This window comes from Caretta caretta, chromosome 1 (assembly GCF_965140235.1).
Source record: "Caretta caretta isolate rCarCar2 chromosome 1, rCarCar1.hap1, whole genome shotgun sequence".
NCBI lineage: Eukaryota > Metazoa > Chordata > Testudines > Cheloniidae > Caretta > Caretta caretta.
The window spans coordinates 268,525,052-268,539,746 of NC_134206.1; the positions used below are offsets into that span (position 1 = coordinate 268,525,052).

The 14,695-nt window shown below is 37.6% G+C and overlaps 1 protein-coding gene across 5 annotated transcripts in view; it reads right to left on the bottom strand.

The window, feature by feature from the left end:
- Nucleotides 1–1,618: 1,618 nt before the first annotated feature.
- TMPO (thymopoietin) overlaps nt 1,619–14,695 on the bottom strand; it is a 45,420-nt gene continuing 32,343 nt past the window's right edge. Inside the window, exons 5-9 of one of the 5 annotated variants that reach the window (XM_048835505.2) lie at nt 10,490–10,609; nt 10,281–10,376; nt 9,607–9,717; nt 8,251–8,345; nt 1,619–3,536 (exon numbers count right to left, since the gene is read on the bottom strand). In XM_048835505.2, coding sequence (XP_048691462.2) covers nt 3,242–3,536; nt 8,251–8,345; nt 9,607–9,717; nt 10,281–10,376; nt 10,490–10,609 — 717 coding nt within the window. In that variant the 3' untranslated portion in view covers nt 1,619–3,241. Of the gene's footprint in view, nt 3,537–8,250; nt 8,346–9,606; nt 9,721–10,280; nt 10,377–10,489; nt 10,610–14,695 lie in introns of all 5 variants that reach the window. The other 4 variants (XM_048835504.2, XM_075124269.1, XM_048835507.2 and 1 more) reach the window with 4 other exon arrangements.

Sequence of the window (14,695 nt, forward strand, 5' to 3'; positions counted from 1 at the left end):
AGCAGAATCTTCAAATTCAGTGTTTCCCCTGCCTAGGTAGTAGGCAGGCATGCCCATTCCCACACAAAACAGCCAGAGGTTGTGCCTCCCTTATAGCTCAGTGGTTAGTACACACATGCTGGTGGGACACCAGATTCAGTTGTCCCACTGCCTGATGTGGATAAAGGATTTGAACTTAGGTCTCCTCCCTTTCCCCTCAGGAAAATACCCTACTCACTGGGCTATAAAGGTATCATGGAGCAGGCCTCACTCTTTCCTGTTCCACCATGGATAAAATAATTAGAGCACAGGGATTGGCACCTGGGTCTTCCACATCACTTTAAGCACTGGCTAGACATTTAAGGGGGCACCACCACCGCTCCCACCTCTGCCTTGTTTCTTAAAATAAAAAAAAATTGTTGGTTTAGTGCATAGATACTGGGCAGTGTTGGTGGCCTGTACTATACAGGCCAGATTACATATTCCAGTGGTTCCTCCTGGCCTTAACTCTATGACTAATGCATTCCAAGATGTAATAAGTGCTTAACTTCCTCAGGGATGGGGTCCAAGCCATTTCCTACTGGCTACCTTAGGTGACTTCCCAATCAGTGTTCTGGCTTTTATGAATCTCATTCTTAGGTGCCTAAATCTCTCCCTGCATTGTGCAAGGCATCTAGGCCCCAAACTCAGGTCTGTGTATTCCACTAGGGAGCACGGCTCCTACAAGTTAGGCACTGCAACTCAACATTGCAGCACTTTAGTCCCTTTATGGATCTAGCCAATAGTCCACTACCGAATGTTGGAGAAATAAGAGGAAGTTGACCAGTATAGGTGTTACTAGCCAGTAAAGATCAGCTATCAAAGGTGTTTTTCCCTAAGTGCTCAGTGACCCTAACTTCCACTGCAATCATTTGAAAGTGCACATGGTCAGCACCTTTAGAAAGGTTACATGCTAAAGTTATCAGATCAAGGGACGACTCCTCTCTGTAGGTGAAAGAGTTCCCTTAAGAATTGTTTGCCTTCTATAAATACCAAATACTCGAAAGGATTAATTCATAATGCCATAAATGAGTGCCACTAATCCAATATAATGTACAGTTATGCTGTTTCCACTGTAGCTTTGGAAGGTGTATATAAATCTCTGAAGCAAGCACAGCTGAATGAAACAAATGACATTCACTGAAAGTACAATTCAGTTTTAACAAATTAACAGTTTGGAGACAGGTCAATACACAGTACTTTTTTTTTGGGTAACGCTATACCAATCTGTAATAGATTTTCTGTCCCACAGCAAGTGAAGCAAGTTAAACCTCTTGGTTCAGTAAAAGCAAAAATGGAGCCCATCTTGGTACATATAAGTGGAGAAAAAACAGGCTCAATTTAGACTTACTGTAAATAAGACATTTTCCCAAAACAAAGAGGGAACTGGATTCACTGTGTAATAATCATTGACGGAGATTTTATTCTGGGAATGTTTAAAATTTTTTACTTCAGTGGCAGAGGGCTTTAGAATGTTATATATTTCTACACATTTTAGATCAGAAGCAAAAGCAAAGCCCTTCATATAGAATACGTTCTAGCAATACAACAAGAGAGCACATTAAAAGTAACTGATTTCAGTTCTTATGAAAATAAGCACTAAAGTACACATTGCATCTTTATTTTTTCCACATTTTGACACCAAAAAATTAATGTTTTCTGTTACAGTTTTTTAGAGGATGAACACAAGTTTTATTATTTGATTAAAATCAAAAATTAAAAGAATTAAAGCATTTAGACAAAAGGCTATTGCTTTGCTACCAAATAGAAGTAAAAGTTGCCTCAAGTACATAGCAAGTAAGAGTTTCCATAAGAGCAACTAAATATTACACTGTATCTAGTTAAAGTAAAAAAAGATATAACTATATTAATTTATATCTAAGTTTTTTTAAAAAAGAGAAAGTACCACTTTTATAAGGTTACAATGGTAATTTTATATAGAATATGCAATATGTTGCAGACTTAAGTGCACCAATTTTATACATTCACTTTATATTCTATTTGTATTTCAGACTTCACTGGTTGTGTAAAAAATCAGTTGCCTGTAGCTAGGTTATGGAATTTAGAATGTTTAGACCTATTTCCACGGAAAAAAGAAAATAATTAACTGAATCCAAGATGAGTAATTTTAACCTAAATTAAAAGTCAAAGCATAACAATGCCCTCTTCACATCAAACATGAAACTTCATGATATAGGGAGTATCCAAGAGGAGTATAGAAGCAACGCATTTTTACATGAACATCTGCAAGGAGTATCATCTTAAGCTGCGTGGGAAAGACTTGACAAATTATGTTTGAAGAACATAGCCCTGCAGTAATTTTATCTGCAGTCTGAATCATGCTGGTGAAAAATTTAAGATGTAGCACAGTGCTTTAGACTTTGAGTCCTTCAATAAACAACAAAAAACGGATTCAAAGAATATTTTGGTAGCAAATTATATTTGATGCAAATTTTATTTTCACACATTTTACTAATAAATAAGTTCCTCTATAAAGACAGATCTGTTGCCAATTAGATCTGTAATTATTAGGTTCCTACAACAGTATTAAGCACTAAAATTAAGGGTTACAATTAAAAAAACCTGATGTTATTCTTAGGTGGAGTTACTAACGTTACTAAGACCTTACAGAACTGTCTACAGCAGGGTTAGTTACATTTACTAAAAAGTTACAGTATTACAGAAGAGTTTATTGCCAGACTTTCCCTACAAGCTACAATATATCAAATTCAGCTGAACAATTACAATAAAATGCATCCAAGAATGCATTTCCTTTTGTCAGGTTAATATCATCTCCTCCTTCCTCACCCCTACATTGTGTAGTAGAGAAAAAAAGTATAACCTCTTTTCTGTACGTAGTCAAAGCATTTAAACACAGCTTCATATTTTACTACATTTTTGCCCTTCTCAGCTTCCAAGTTTGCAAAAACAAATATACAGTTTCTCAAAAATGAATTTAAAGATGTCCACATTAAAAAATAACTACAAAAAGTCCCAGAGATCTAAAAAATGTTACTCATATGGCACAAAGTTATCTCCTACTAGTCCAGAAAAAGTTACTGATGTCCATTTATACTGTCTTGTTTATTTATGCTTCATTATTCAAATTTGTCAAGTTGCAATCACATTTGTAAGCAGTCCTTGCGACGACAGTAGGGAAGAAGAGTTTTTTTTCTACAATTAAAAAAAACGGAGACCAAGTTGGGTGTGCCATAGGAGATGATCAATCAGCTGGGGTATCTGCCTCAGAGACACCAAGATACTTAGAAAAAGGATTTCCTTGGTTGGTTTCCATAGATTGATAAACCACAAACAAGAACACTGACACAACAACAAACAGCAGAATCTTTATCCACATGGGAATGGAGCGTTTTTTTGTTGTTGGTTTCTCTGGTTTGTCATCTGCTGAGGGAACATATTTTGGAATATATTTAGATGAAAAGCTTTCCTCCATTCTGAAGTCACTGAGCTCTATAGGTCGGCCAGCAGCTCCTTTGATTGGTCTGCGGCAGCTAGCACTGTTAATTAAAAAGAATAATTTGTCACATGTTTAAGCGAGCAATCTGAAGTACATAAAAAAAGTTTTAGTTTAAATGGATTAAGGATCTGTTAAGGATCAAAATGCACACCAGATACTCTGTTTTAAGAGGTTAAGGACGGATTTCACTACTGCCCCTGGGTAAGCTTTCAAGCATACAGTTCACATTTTACTTTCTCTTTCCCATCACTGGTGAAGAGTGTCTTTCAACCCTATATGCAGAAAGATTGATGGGATACACAAATAGCCAGACTTAGGTATCAAGCAGGGCTGTCAAACAATGAAAAAAATATTAATTGCAATTAATCGGTGTTTTAATGGCATGGTTAAACAATAATAGAATATTTAAATATTTTTGGATATTTTCTACATTTTCAAATATATTAATTTCAATTACACAGAATGCTTGCCAAGGTGGACTGGATGAGGCTCCAGATGTTGGAAAAAAAAAGTTGTTAGTGATTAGTGTCCTCTCTACTTTACCAAAGTTCTTAGCTCTCATTGTTGTCCTTCCCTCAGGGAAGGACGAAGAAGTAAAGAGGTGGAGTTAGTCAAACCAGCAGTGCAAAGAAGAAGAAAAGCTGCTTTGGGAGGGACTACTCTCCTTGCCCTACAATGGTACCACAGCAAGCAGACAGGGGTCCATACTGATAAAGAGGAAGTCCCTGATTTTAGGGACATGGGGCAGACATTCACGGATATAATTTCTTAACTATTAGAATGTATGTGCTTCTGAGGCATGCAATGTTTAAAAATGGTCTCTGTTGGGACATTTTAAATTCCAGTAACAACGTCAGTGCTTCCTGCATACCAGCAGTGAATACTCAACACTTCATTTCAATGAACTACAGTAAAAGCTGTGTTATCCAGCACTTCACCAACTGTAAAGCTCTAGAAACTGGCATTTCTGATATCTCCATTAAAAGTCTAGTTGGTGCAGGGCCAGCAGGCTCCCTACCTGGCTCCTCGCAAGCAGCAACATGTCCCTGCTGCTCCTAGGTGGAGGAATGGCCATGAGGGCTCCGTGCGCTGCCCCTATCTCGCTCCATTTGCTGGCTCCGCTGTTCCCATTGGCCAGGAACCGTGGCCAATGGGAACTGTGGGGGCAGCATCTGTGGGCAGAGGCAGTGCGCAGAGACACCTGGCCATGCCTCCACCTAGGAGCAGCAGGGACACATCGCCACTTGCAGGGAGCCGCCGAAGGTGAGAGCTGCCAGATCCAGAGCCCCAAGCCACCTCCTGCACCCAAATTCCCTCTCAGAGCCCATACCCCTTCCCCCATCCTTGAGCCCCCTCCCACACCTAAACTCCCTCCCTCCATTGATAAGTAGAACTCTTAGTTAACTGGAATTTTTGACTAACCGGGACCTCCCATTTCCCCCAACATGCTGGATAACAAAGCTTTTCCTGTACAACCATTCTTTAAAGAAAAGACATAGGCATCAATGTAGGTAGCTCAATGAAAGCCTGTTACTCTGATCTCATCATCTTACACTTTCAGTCTGTGCAGTTGCCACTGTTGTCTATTTATAAAGAGCTCCTAGGCACAGACCACCTTTGTTATGTGTTTGTAAGATTACTACCACAATAGGGCTCTAGGCTTTACGTGTTACTGTTGGACAAGCTGAGAACAAGAATTCTCACTTTGTAGCAGCAATCAAAAACAAAGTGTTTGGATGCACAAGAATGAGAGAGTATATTAAAAAAAGTCAGTGATACACTGAATACTGTACTTAATGTCTGCTCATTCTATCTCAAAGATTTAGCAGAAATTTCAGGAGGTTTCACAAATAAATTATGGGAATCAGGAAACATACAAAGCCTTCGGTATGTTGAATCTCGAAAGAGACTGGGGTTACTTAGTTTAGAAGATAAATCAGAGGCATATGATGGAGAATGAAAAATAATGAATGGTATGGAGAAGAATTCAAGTCAGTCGTTTCTTTCTACCTTCCTACATTATACAAGGAGAAAAGGAGATTTAATGGAATTCAAAAGGCAACATACTTTTAAAGTGAAATCCCTTTTAACACAACACCTATTGACTCAGGGAACTCTGTCTCAAGATATTGTGGCCAAAAGCTTAAAAAAAAAGAGTTACAGTACGATTTAGGACTGGAAGTTCTATACAGATAAGAACATCTAGTTACATTAGACAGCATGCCTATATGCTTCATGCTTCAGTGCATTAGGCAATCACTAATTGAAGAAGATTAGAAAAAACAAAGGGAAGTTATGGACAAGTTATTCCATAATTTTATATAAATTTTTTTTTGGACACTTTCCTTTGAAGCAGCTGGTACTGACCAATGTCAGTCCAGTGTCTGGTCTCTATATGGACCATTAAGCTGATTATGGCTACAGAATTCAGTGCTCTGCTGAAGCAGTACTTTTAAAAAATGTGTCTTGGACTCGTGCATATCCTTCTGCCTGGAACACAAGCTAACAGGATATTTTTAGCCTCAAATAAGTTTTTAAAGTTTGACCATTTTTATTATTTAAAATCTCATTGTGGAATACTGGACTTCATTTCAGAAGAAATTAAACTGGTTTAATCTAGATGTTAGTTTGACATCTGTAGTACGCAAGGTCTTGGAAAAAATTTTGAGGGAGAAAGTAGTTAAGGACATTGAAGTCAATGGTAAATGGGACAAAATACAACATGGTTTTTAAAAAGGTAGATCGTGCCAAACGAACCTGATCTCCTTCTTTGAGAAAGTAACAGATTTTTTAGACAAAGGAAACGCAGTGGATCTAATTTACCTAGATTTTAGTAAGGCACTTGATACCGTGTCACATGGGGAATTATTAGTTAAATTGGGTAAGATGGGGATCAATAGGAAAATTGAAAGGTGGATAAGGAATTGGTTAAAGGGGAGACTACAACGGGTCCTACTGAAAGGTGAACTGTCACGCTGGAGGGAGGTTACCAGTGGAGTTCCTCAAGGATCGGTTTTGGGACCAAATCTTATTTAATCTTTTTATTACTGACCTTGGCACAAAAAGTGGGAGTGTGCGAATAAAGTTTGCGGATGATACAAAGCTGGGAGGTATTGTCAATTTAGAGAAGGACAGGGATATCCTACAGGAGGATCTGGATGACCTTGTAAACTGGAGTAATAGTAATAGGATGAAATTTAATAGTGAGAAGTGTAAGGTCATGCATTTAGGGATTAATAAGAATTTTAGTTATAAGCTAGGGATGCATCAATTTGAAGTAACGGGGAGGAAAAGGACCTTGGAGTATTGGTTGATCATAAGATGACTATGAGCTGCCAACGTGATATGGCTGTGAAAAAAGCTAATGCGGTCTTGGGATGCATCAGGAGAGGTATTTCCAGTAGGGATAAGGAGGATAAGTACTGTTATACAAGGCACTGGTGAGACCTCACCTGGAATACTGTGTGCAGTTCTGGTCTCCCATGTTTAAGAAGGATGAATTCAAACTGGAACAGGTACAGAGAAGGCTACTAGGATGATCTGAGGAATGGAAAACTTGTCTTATGAAAGGAGACTCAAGGAGCTCGGCTTGTTTAGCCTAACTAAAAGAAGGTTGAGGGGAGATATGATTGCTCTCTATAAATATATCAGAGGGATAAATACTGGAGAGGGAGAGGAATTATTTAAGCTCAGTACCAATGTGGACACAAGAGCAAATGGATATAAACTGATCATTGGGAAGTTTAGACTTGAAATTAGATGAAGATTTCTAACCGTAAGAGGAGTGAAGTTTTGGAACAGCCTTCCAAGGGGAGCAGTGGGGGCAAAAGATCTATCTGGCTTTAAGATTAAACTCAATAAGTTTATGGAGGAGATGGTATGATGGGATAACATGGATTTGGTAATTAAATATTCATGGTAAATAGGCCCAATGGCCTGTGATGAGATATTAGATAGGGTGGGATCCGGAGTTACCCAGGAAAGAATTTTCTGTAGTATCTGGCTGATGAATCTTGCCCATATGCTCAGGGTTCAGCTGATTGCCATATTTGGGGTCGGGAAGGAATTTTCCTCCAGGGCAGATTGGAAGAGGCCCTGGAGGTTTTTCGCCTTCCTCTGTAGCATGGGGCATGGGTCACTTGCTGGAGGATTCTCTGCTCCTTGAAGTCTTTAAACTACGATTTGAGGACTTCAGTAGCACAGATATAGGTGTGAGGTTTTTTGCAGGAGTGGAGGGTGAAATTCTGTGGTCTGCGTTGTGCAGGAGGTCAGACTAGATGATCATAATGGTCCCTTCTGACCTAAATATCTATGAATCTGTGTAATTTTAAAAAGAAGATTCCTTATCTGAACTAATTCCATTTATAAAAGACTTATTTACTTTTAGTATCTGAAGCCTAAATCACATCACATTTCAATAACGTTTGTGACACTAGAGCAAACTCTTGTTAGCCCAGGTAAATTCAGTTTTAGTTCTAATGGGATAAGTTAATTTTAAACACAGTTATATGCAGAAAGGCGTGCCACCTAGCTCTATGGTGTGCTGTGAGGTTGAGCCACAAAGCACAGATTAATTCTTAGAGATTTCCTAGCAATACAACCTAATTACACCCAGAAAAAAAGGTCTTTGTTCTATCAAAATTGACAGGTTTAGAGTGGTAACCATGTTAGTCTGTATCAGCAAAAATGAGGAGTCCATGTCTCCTCAGCGTTTTTATCAAAATTGAGTAAAACATAAAATACTTTAATTGTACCTAATTCCTGTAGGTGTGGATGCTTCATATGGGAACATTTCCTTAAGAATATCTCTTTCTACTCTTCGTTCTTCTGCTAGTGTTTTCTCCACCACCTATAGGAACAAATAGAACAATTATAAACCTTACCAAACTCAATAGCTTTTTTCCTCTAGTATAGATATTTAGAGCAACCATAACCCTAGGTGATTTGAAAGGGAGAATTTGGTTCACCCAGTGAATTTTAAGAAGTCTTTCCTGGATTTTAATTGTTGGTTTAAGCTTTGTTACTGGCAGCTGTCTAGTGATTTTTGGAGTCCAGATGCATTCAGCGTTGTCCTCAGTTTCCTTCAACATGAAGAATACTTTGTTGTTACTTATGCAGTACTTATACACCAATCAGACAACAATACAGATGATCAAAAGGGACTAGTCATCACCTCTATCATGGCTGTGTTGAGCAGATCACTGGATTGTGTGTGACCAATGTTAACAGTATGTTTATGAGGACGACCTGTTTCCTCTTGCTGTGGTAAGCGAAAGTGCTGCAATATAGCAAAACACTGACTTCACAGGCTTATTGGGATTGAGACAGTAAAGCACTCGTTTTTAATAAATTTAATGGGTATCTGCTCAGTTACCAACATGGTGTCAGATCATCTCTGTATTTCAAATAAGGTAGCCCATTACACATTACATGAAGATGTGGACACTGGTTTTTAATTAAACATTTCTTACCTATTTTTAAGGATGAGTTTTATTCAAAATGAGCAATGCAAAAGTGATAAATTCTACTGATTTCTATTAGGAAAATAATGCTGCAGAATAGCATACAATATCAGGTCTAAAATTTTTAGTATATAAAAGGTTTCCAGAGATAATATAGTCAAACACTGTAGAAGCAGGGGCATTTTAGCTATTAAAGAAGAGGCAGATCTACTCCAGTAATGTTACCTTGGAGGCTTTTGGTTTAAAATAATCCTGCTATTTGATGCTGGAAATTAAGCCACAGACTTGGATCAATTTTTCAAAATTCAAGAGTCATGTACTCTCTCTATTCAATTGACTTGACAAGGAATTGTACAAAAAAAGCAACATGCTACACTGATGACAGAAGCAGCACAAAAACTGCAAACATGACCCCAGAAATGCAGAATGGCTCAAAACTAAACAGGTGTTTTACTGGCAAAACTTTTAAACCTTAACATTCATCAGTCAAGCCATGGTACAATGCTAGTGTGATCTGAATATCCTCATACCACCTCTTAGAGAAGTACACCCTCATTCCCACTTCTGCAGGAATGCATAAATAAATAAAATAAATATAAGAACTCTATCCAGAAAGAATAATGATAATCTAAATTTTAATTCATTTACTTCAGCTGTCATCAATGGTTTCTTTGGTGTTCTTCTGGGCAAGTCTGAGAATTCACTGATTGACAGTGTAGGAGCTGCATGCTTGAAATTTCCAGGCACCCTATTGACAACCTGCTGAGATTCAAATTGTTCAGACTCAATTAACCAAAATACAATAGAAAAACAAAAATAAGACAAAATCTGTGTTAAACATTTGGGTACTAAAAGTTATCACTCAGAGGAAAAAAAAAAGGATTTAAGAGGAGCTACTTTGGAAGAACGTTCTAAATACATTAGTGACATAGTTTCAGTATTTTTTTCTTAAAGTGGTTTAGTGACAGAAGCTCACAAACACTCAAGGCAGGTTTGTTGCACATGTTAAATAAAATGGACCCTCCATGAAGGTTGTGGTACTGAAGTTCCCCAACCTTCCACTTTTAAGAAGATAGGAACTATCATACAGGCTCAGACCAGGCCAGCCGCAGGAGGCTTCAGGGAATGGTGTAAGAACATATGCTCATATAAGACTGATAAAATGGAGAGGAATGCATATCTGATAGAAAGTAAAAATACATTAAGTATTGGGGGCTATCAAGTAGAGTTAGATTTGTTTAAACTGAAAATGCTTTCTAGTGTAAGTTAAAAAGGTACATTACAGAAGGATACCACTTGTATAATTTATTAGATATATTTACTAGGGTCTCGTTGCTTGAAGCCACTATAGTTTCAGCTATGGGAGTACCCTCTGACATTACTGCATCATCTACAGGCAACTGTGCTGTAGTTTCCACCTGTTTGTTTAAAAAAAACAAAACAAAAACAGTGAGTGTAAAAAATAGTCTCTAGGGCCCTGACAATCTCAGGAAAAAGTAAAACGAGTCTAGATTGCAATAAGCCTCATCACCCTTTTCCTTGGTGTTCTTCTTGATACTCTTGTAGACTCCCTAGAAACTGCCTGAAGAGGTCCACTTTTTGAAGATCCACTTGTCCAGATAGCCTCAGTAACTCCATCTTGAGAATAGTTCTATTCAAGCATCAAATAGATTAGCAAGCATATAAAAGCCATGTCCCAACACTGAAGTGTCCATAACTAAAAGGCACAGAAGCATGCATATTCCAGATGTATGTGTGTAGCACACTTGCTTTCCAAGTATCTTGCTTTTTAGAATACTGCAATATTGGATATCAAGGGATAGTACTCAACACTACCCTTAAGAGGATTCCTATTTATATGGAGTTGAACAGGCAATGTATAATGACTATCAGAAAAAAGTGAGAGCTACCGTCTCCAGTAAGTGTAGAGTATAAATGGTTTACATCACCACTGGCTAAAACCTGATCTCTGGCTTGAGCCTGGATAAGAACCACTGATGAGCGGATATGCCATTTTACATTTAACCCAGATATCTTGTCTGCATAAATAAAAAACAAACCTCTTGGGCATTTGTGGAAACAGGTGTTACCAAAACCCTTTTCTCAGATGCAATTTTAGCTCCTCTGAACACAAGATGGGGAGATTTCCAAAAGACACATACAGCAGTTTGAAATTCATCAGAAATTGTTTGCCTAACTACCATTTGTGCTTTTGAAAGTCTCCCCCATAACTGTAACAAGTGTTATATCCATAAATTAAGCTTTGCCCATTCCTTATGACTAAGACTTGAGACATAATTAATCAAACCTAAACCAGTCCATTGGATACTAAAAAACAAATGTCATACTAGTATTAGAATAAGATTTAACTTATGAGTTCTGCAATGGGGGCACTGGAGGAAAGAGGTCATTCACCACAGTAATAATAGTATTGTGGGTTTAAGTAACTGCGAACACACTCTGCAGGTTAAGTCTCAGGGAGTGAGGAAAGACCCCAAATCTACAGAAGCAGCATAAAAGCTGCAGTTTTACACTGGCAACTTGAAACACGATTAAAAATCCCAAATCCATAAAATAGCCAATATTGAACAGTTAGAAACCAGAGCGTTACCACTGTATTTAAAAAAAACAAACTATTTTTTGAGGGAAAGAAGTTTACACTAGTAAAAAAGCAAGCTAATAATCTGAAGCCAGTAGCAAAACAAATGCAATGTGCATGTTTTCCTTTTTTTTTTTTTTTAAAGGAATAAATAAATTCAGGAAGTTTGGTAGTTTGCCGTTATCATTTAGAAGATTGTTTTTTCTCTGATGTTTCAGGAAGAGCTAACCACCTCAGATTAAGATTACCCCCAAAATCCATAGAAAGTTACAAGTGGGGCCCTGAAAAAATCACACAAGAAATGGTGGATCCTCCTTTCTGTCGTAGGAGATCCCATTGACACAAGATCAGGTCACAGAGCACTTTCATGTTTTGCAAGATTTTAACAAAGCAGGCTGGAAGATAAAATTATCTAGTGTCTGTTTCCAGTAAAGAGTATCCTCCAATCAAGTAACTAATATAGCTAGAAGTCAAATAGCAGGATTCTCTGCACAGTTTAAAGATTGCTTGTTTATTGTTGCTACAAATCCAGGAGAAGGAGTACAAGTTTTTATTTAGGTGAGACAAGTTATAGTCTCCTAAATTTTTCAGTTACTAAGTGGTGAATTTTTAATTGGATTTTGAGAAAACAAACGTCACTTCCCACTAGATCCTATGTTTCTGAGCCTAAACTGTTGGCAATATTTCTTTAAATTGTAAGAAAACTCTTCTCAAAATAACCATCTCCCTCCCCCCCCCACAAATTTTGGATTATTTCCTTTCCTAAAAAAGAAGGATAATTTTGAAAGTTTACTGTACTTTACTGAAGTTCATTCATAAATCTTTGCCTGTTACAGGTTTTAAATTATATTGTTTGCAGCTTTAACCATTCAAAGTACTTTCAGCTTCTACTATGGGCATTTAGCATTTCCATTTACTAGTTTTTAAAAGAATATTAATGAGTCCAGGTCAGCCTACCTAAAGAGAGGGTTATGATGGTTTGAATCAGTAAATATTCATCATTTTGAAAAATTTGTATGAAGAGTTTTACTATTCGCATTGAATCAACCTGGTGAATTGGATAAGATACCAGCTGAATTAACACTCAGTCATGGATATTTTCAGGAAAAATCCACACACGCTATAAAACCATCTCAGAGATACTTAATTGTACATCACTGAGTCTGAAATCTGCACTGATATATTATAAAAGAAGCTACTGACAGTAAACCTTTGTACTTTCATAACTAAAGTGGAGTACTATTTTGGCAGACCAGATACATTTGAAATAAATACTTAGTCTGGGGTCCTAGATATTTCAAGTGATCAGGCAAGAAAGTCAAATTAACACCCATTTGTTTAATCTAGGAGGTTGTGAAAGCAGGTTGTTTTCTGAGGGTGTTCTCTCAGATATATTTCTCCTGTTGGTCTGACAAACTGCTAAGATTAAAGACATTCAGGTGACACTGCAAGGTCTATTTGATCTCTTGGGGTCCTGGGAGAGAAGGGGTTTGTTTGGAGTACAGGCATGTTTATTTTGCCAAGTGGGTCCATTCAAGGGGCACATATTGCCTTAATGTATATTTTATTAAGACTTCACAACACTTGGTCTTAACTTTGTTTCTCATTATGGTTCTTAGACAGGATGCCACTGATTTCAACATGACCGAGTTGTCAGCGTGCTCGCTCTTGAAAAAAAGACAAACATATGCATGCTCCAGGATAGAGGCCTGATTTTTCAAGATATTTGGACATGTCAACATCTCTGTCATATTGAAATCAGTGGGAGCTGCTGGAAAAGCATCGGGGGGGGAGAACGGGGGCAACAGGAGGAAGAGGTGGGAGGGATATCAGGCATCTTGTTTAGGAATCTAACTCAAAGTATTCATTTAAAAAGGATTCTTGGCTGATTAAGTGTTTAAATATCCTTTAAAATAATATTGTGCAGTCAACAATTTTGAATTTTTGCTTCAACTGAAAGAGCAGAAGTGTTTCAGTATGACTCCTTGATTTTGATTCCCATCAAAGTGAACTGGAACAGTTGTGACAATAAGTTACATTATCATATGTCTATGTATGCCCCAACCCAGACAAAATTAAAGTGGTACTTGGATGTCTGTTTCAAAAAGATATCAGACAAAATTAGTAAGAGTTCACCATTTCTAAGACAGCCACTGGTGACAAATTCCAGAGAAAGGAAAAATTCAGAGCAGTGTGCACTAGTATCAGTGGCTAAAACACCATTTTAAAAGAAATGTTTCTATTTTGTCCCCTCATACTGCTGGACCACCCTCACCAACACAGCACAGATCATTGCGAAGTTCTGCAAAAGCCAGTTACTCAAATACTTGCTCCACAAGGATTCCACTACTTTTCTTCAGCAAAAAGAAATGTTGGTCAGGGCACTACCACCAGCCAAAACTGGATCACCTGATGAAATACACTAATCTGGACAAAAGGATATTCACATTGATATGCTAATTTCACAAGGGTTGATTAGCTACAGGTATTTGACAAATCAAACTCCTGAAGTCCACATGATCAATTCATTTTTAAAAAAAAACAATCTACACACCCTAAAACCCAAACAAAAAAGCCTTCATTAAGCAAGCTAGAGCGTATTAGCATTTCAAAGTGAGGCACTCAAACGTTAATAAGTGCCTATATGTGGATGCATTGATAGTATGTGACCATACAACTGAAGCCTTTTCCCCCACATAATATGTTCTTCTCTTAGGATAACCTCCCCACCATTTTAAGTCCTCACTCTAAAGCACAGAGGCACTAAAGCCTCTCAAACAGATACCAGGATATTTTAATTAAGCAAACAATTACTTTCCCCAACTTTGTTCTGAGAGAACTTTACGGAGCTGATTTTGCTGAAGGTTCCAAAAATGTTTCTTGGAGACATTCAGCAAGGAAATTTCAATAATTTGGCAAATTTATAAGTCACTGAAAATGGTTTTATATTGGAAAGTGTTATGCAATACTAACTACAGCAGTGCTGCCTACAATATCATAGAAAAAAAGCAAAAGCTAACTTTAGCAGAATATAGCTGCTAATCTTAACTGTTTCTGAGTAGGCAAAAATATTAAAAAATAGCTCCAGGATTAGCTAAAACTTGGGTTGTGTTTAATTACCGCACGATTCCTGGAAAA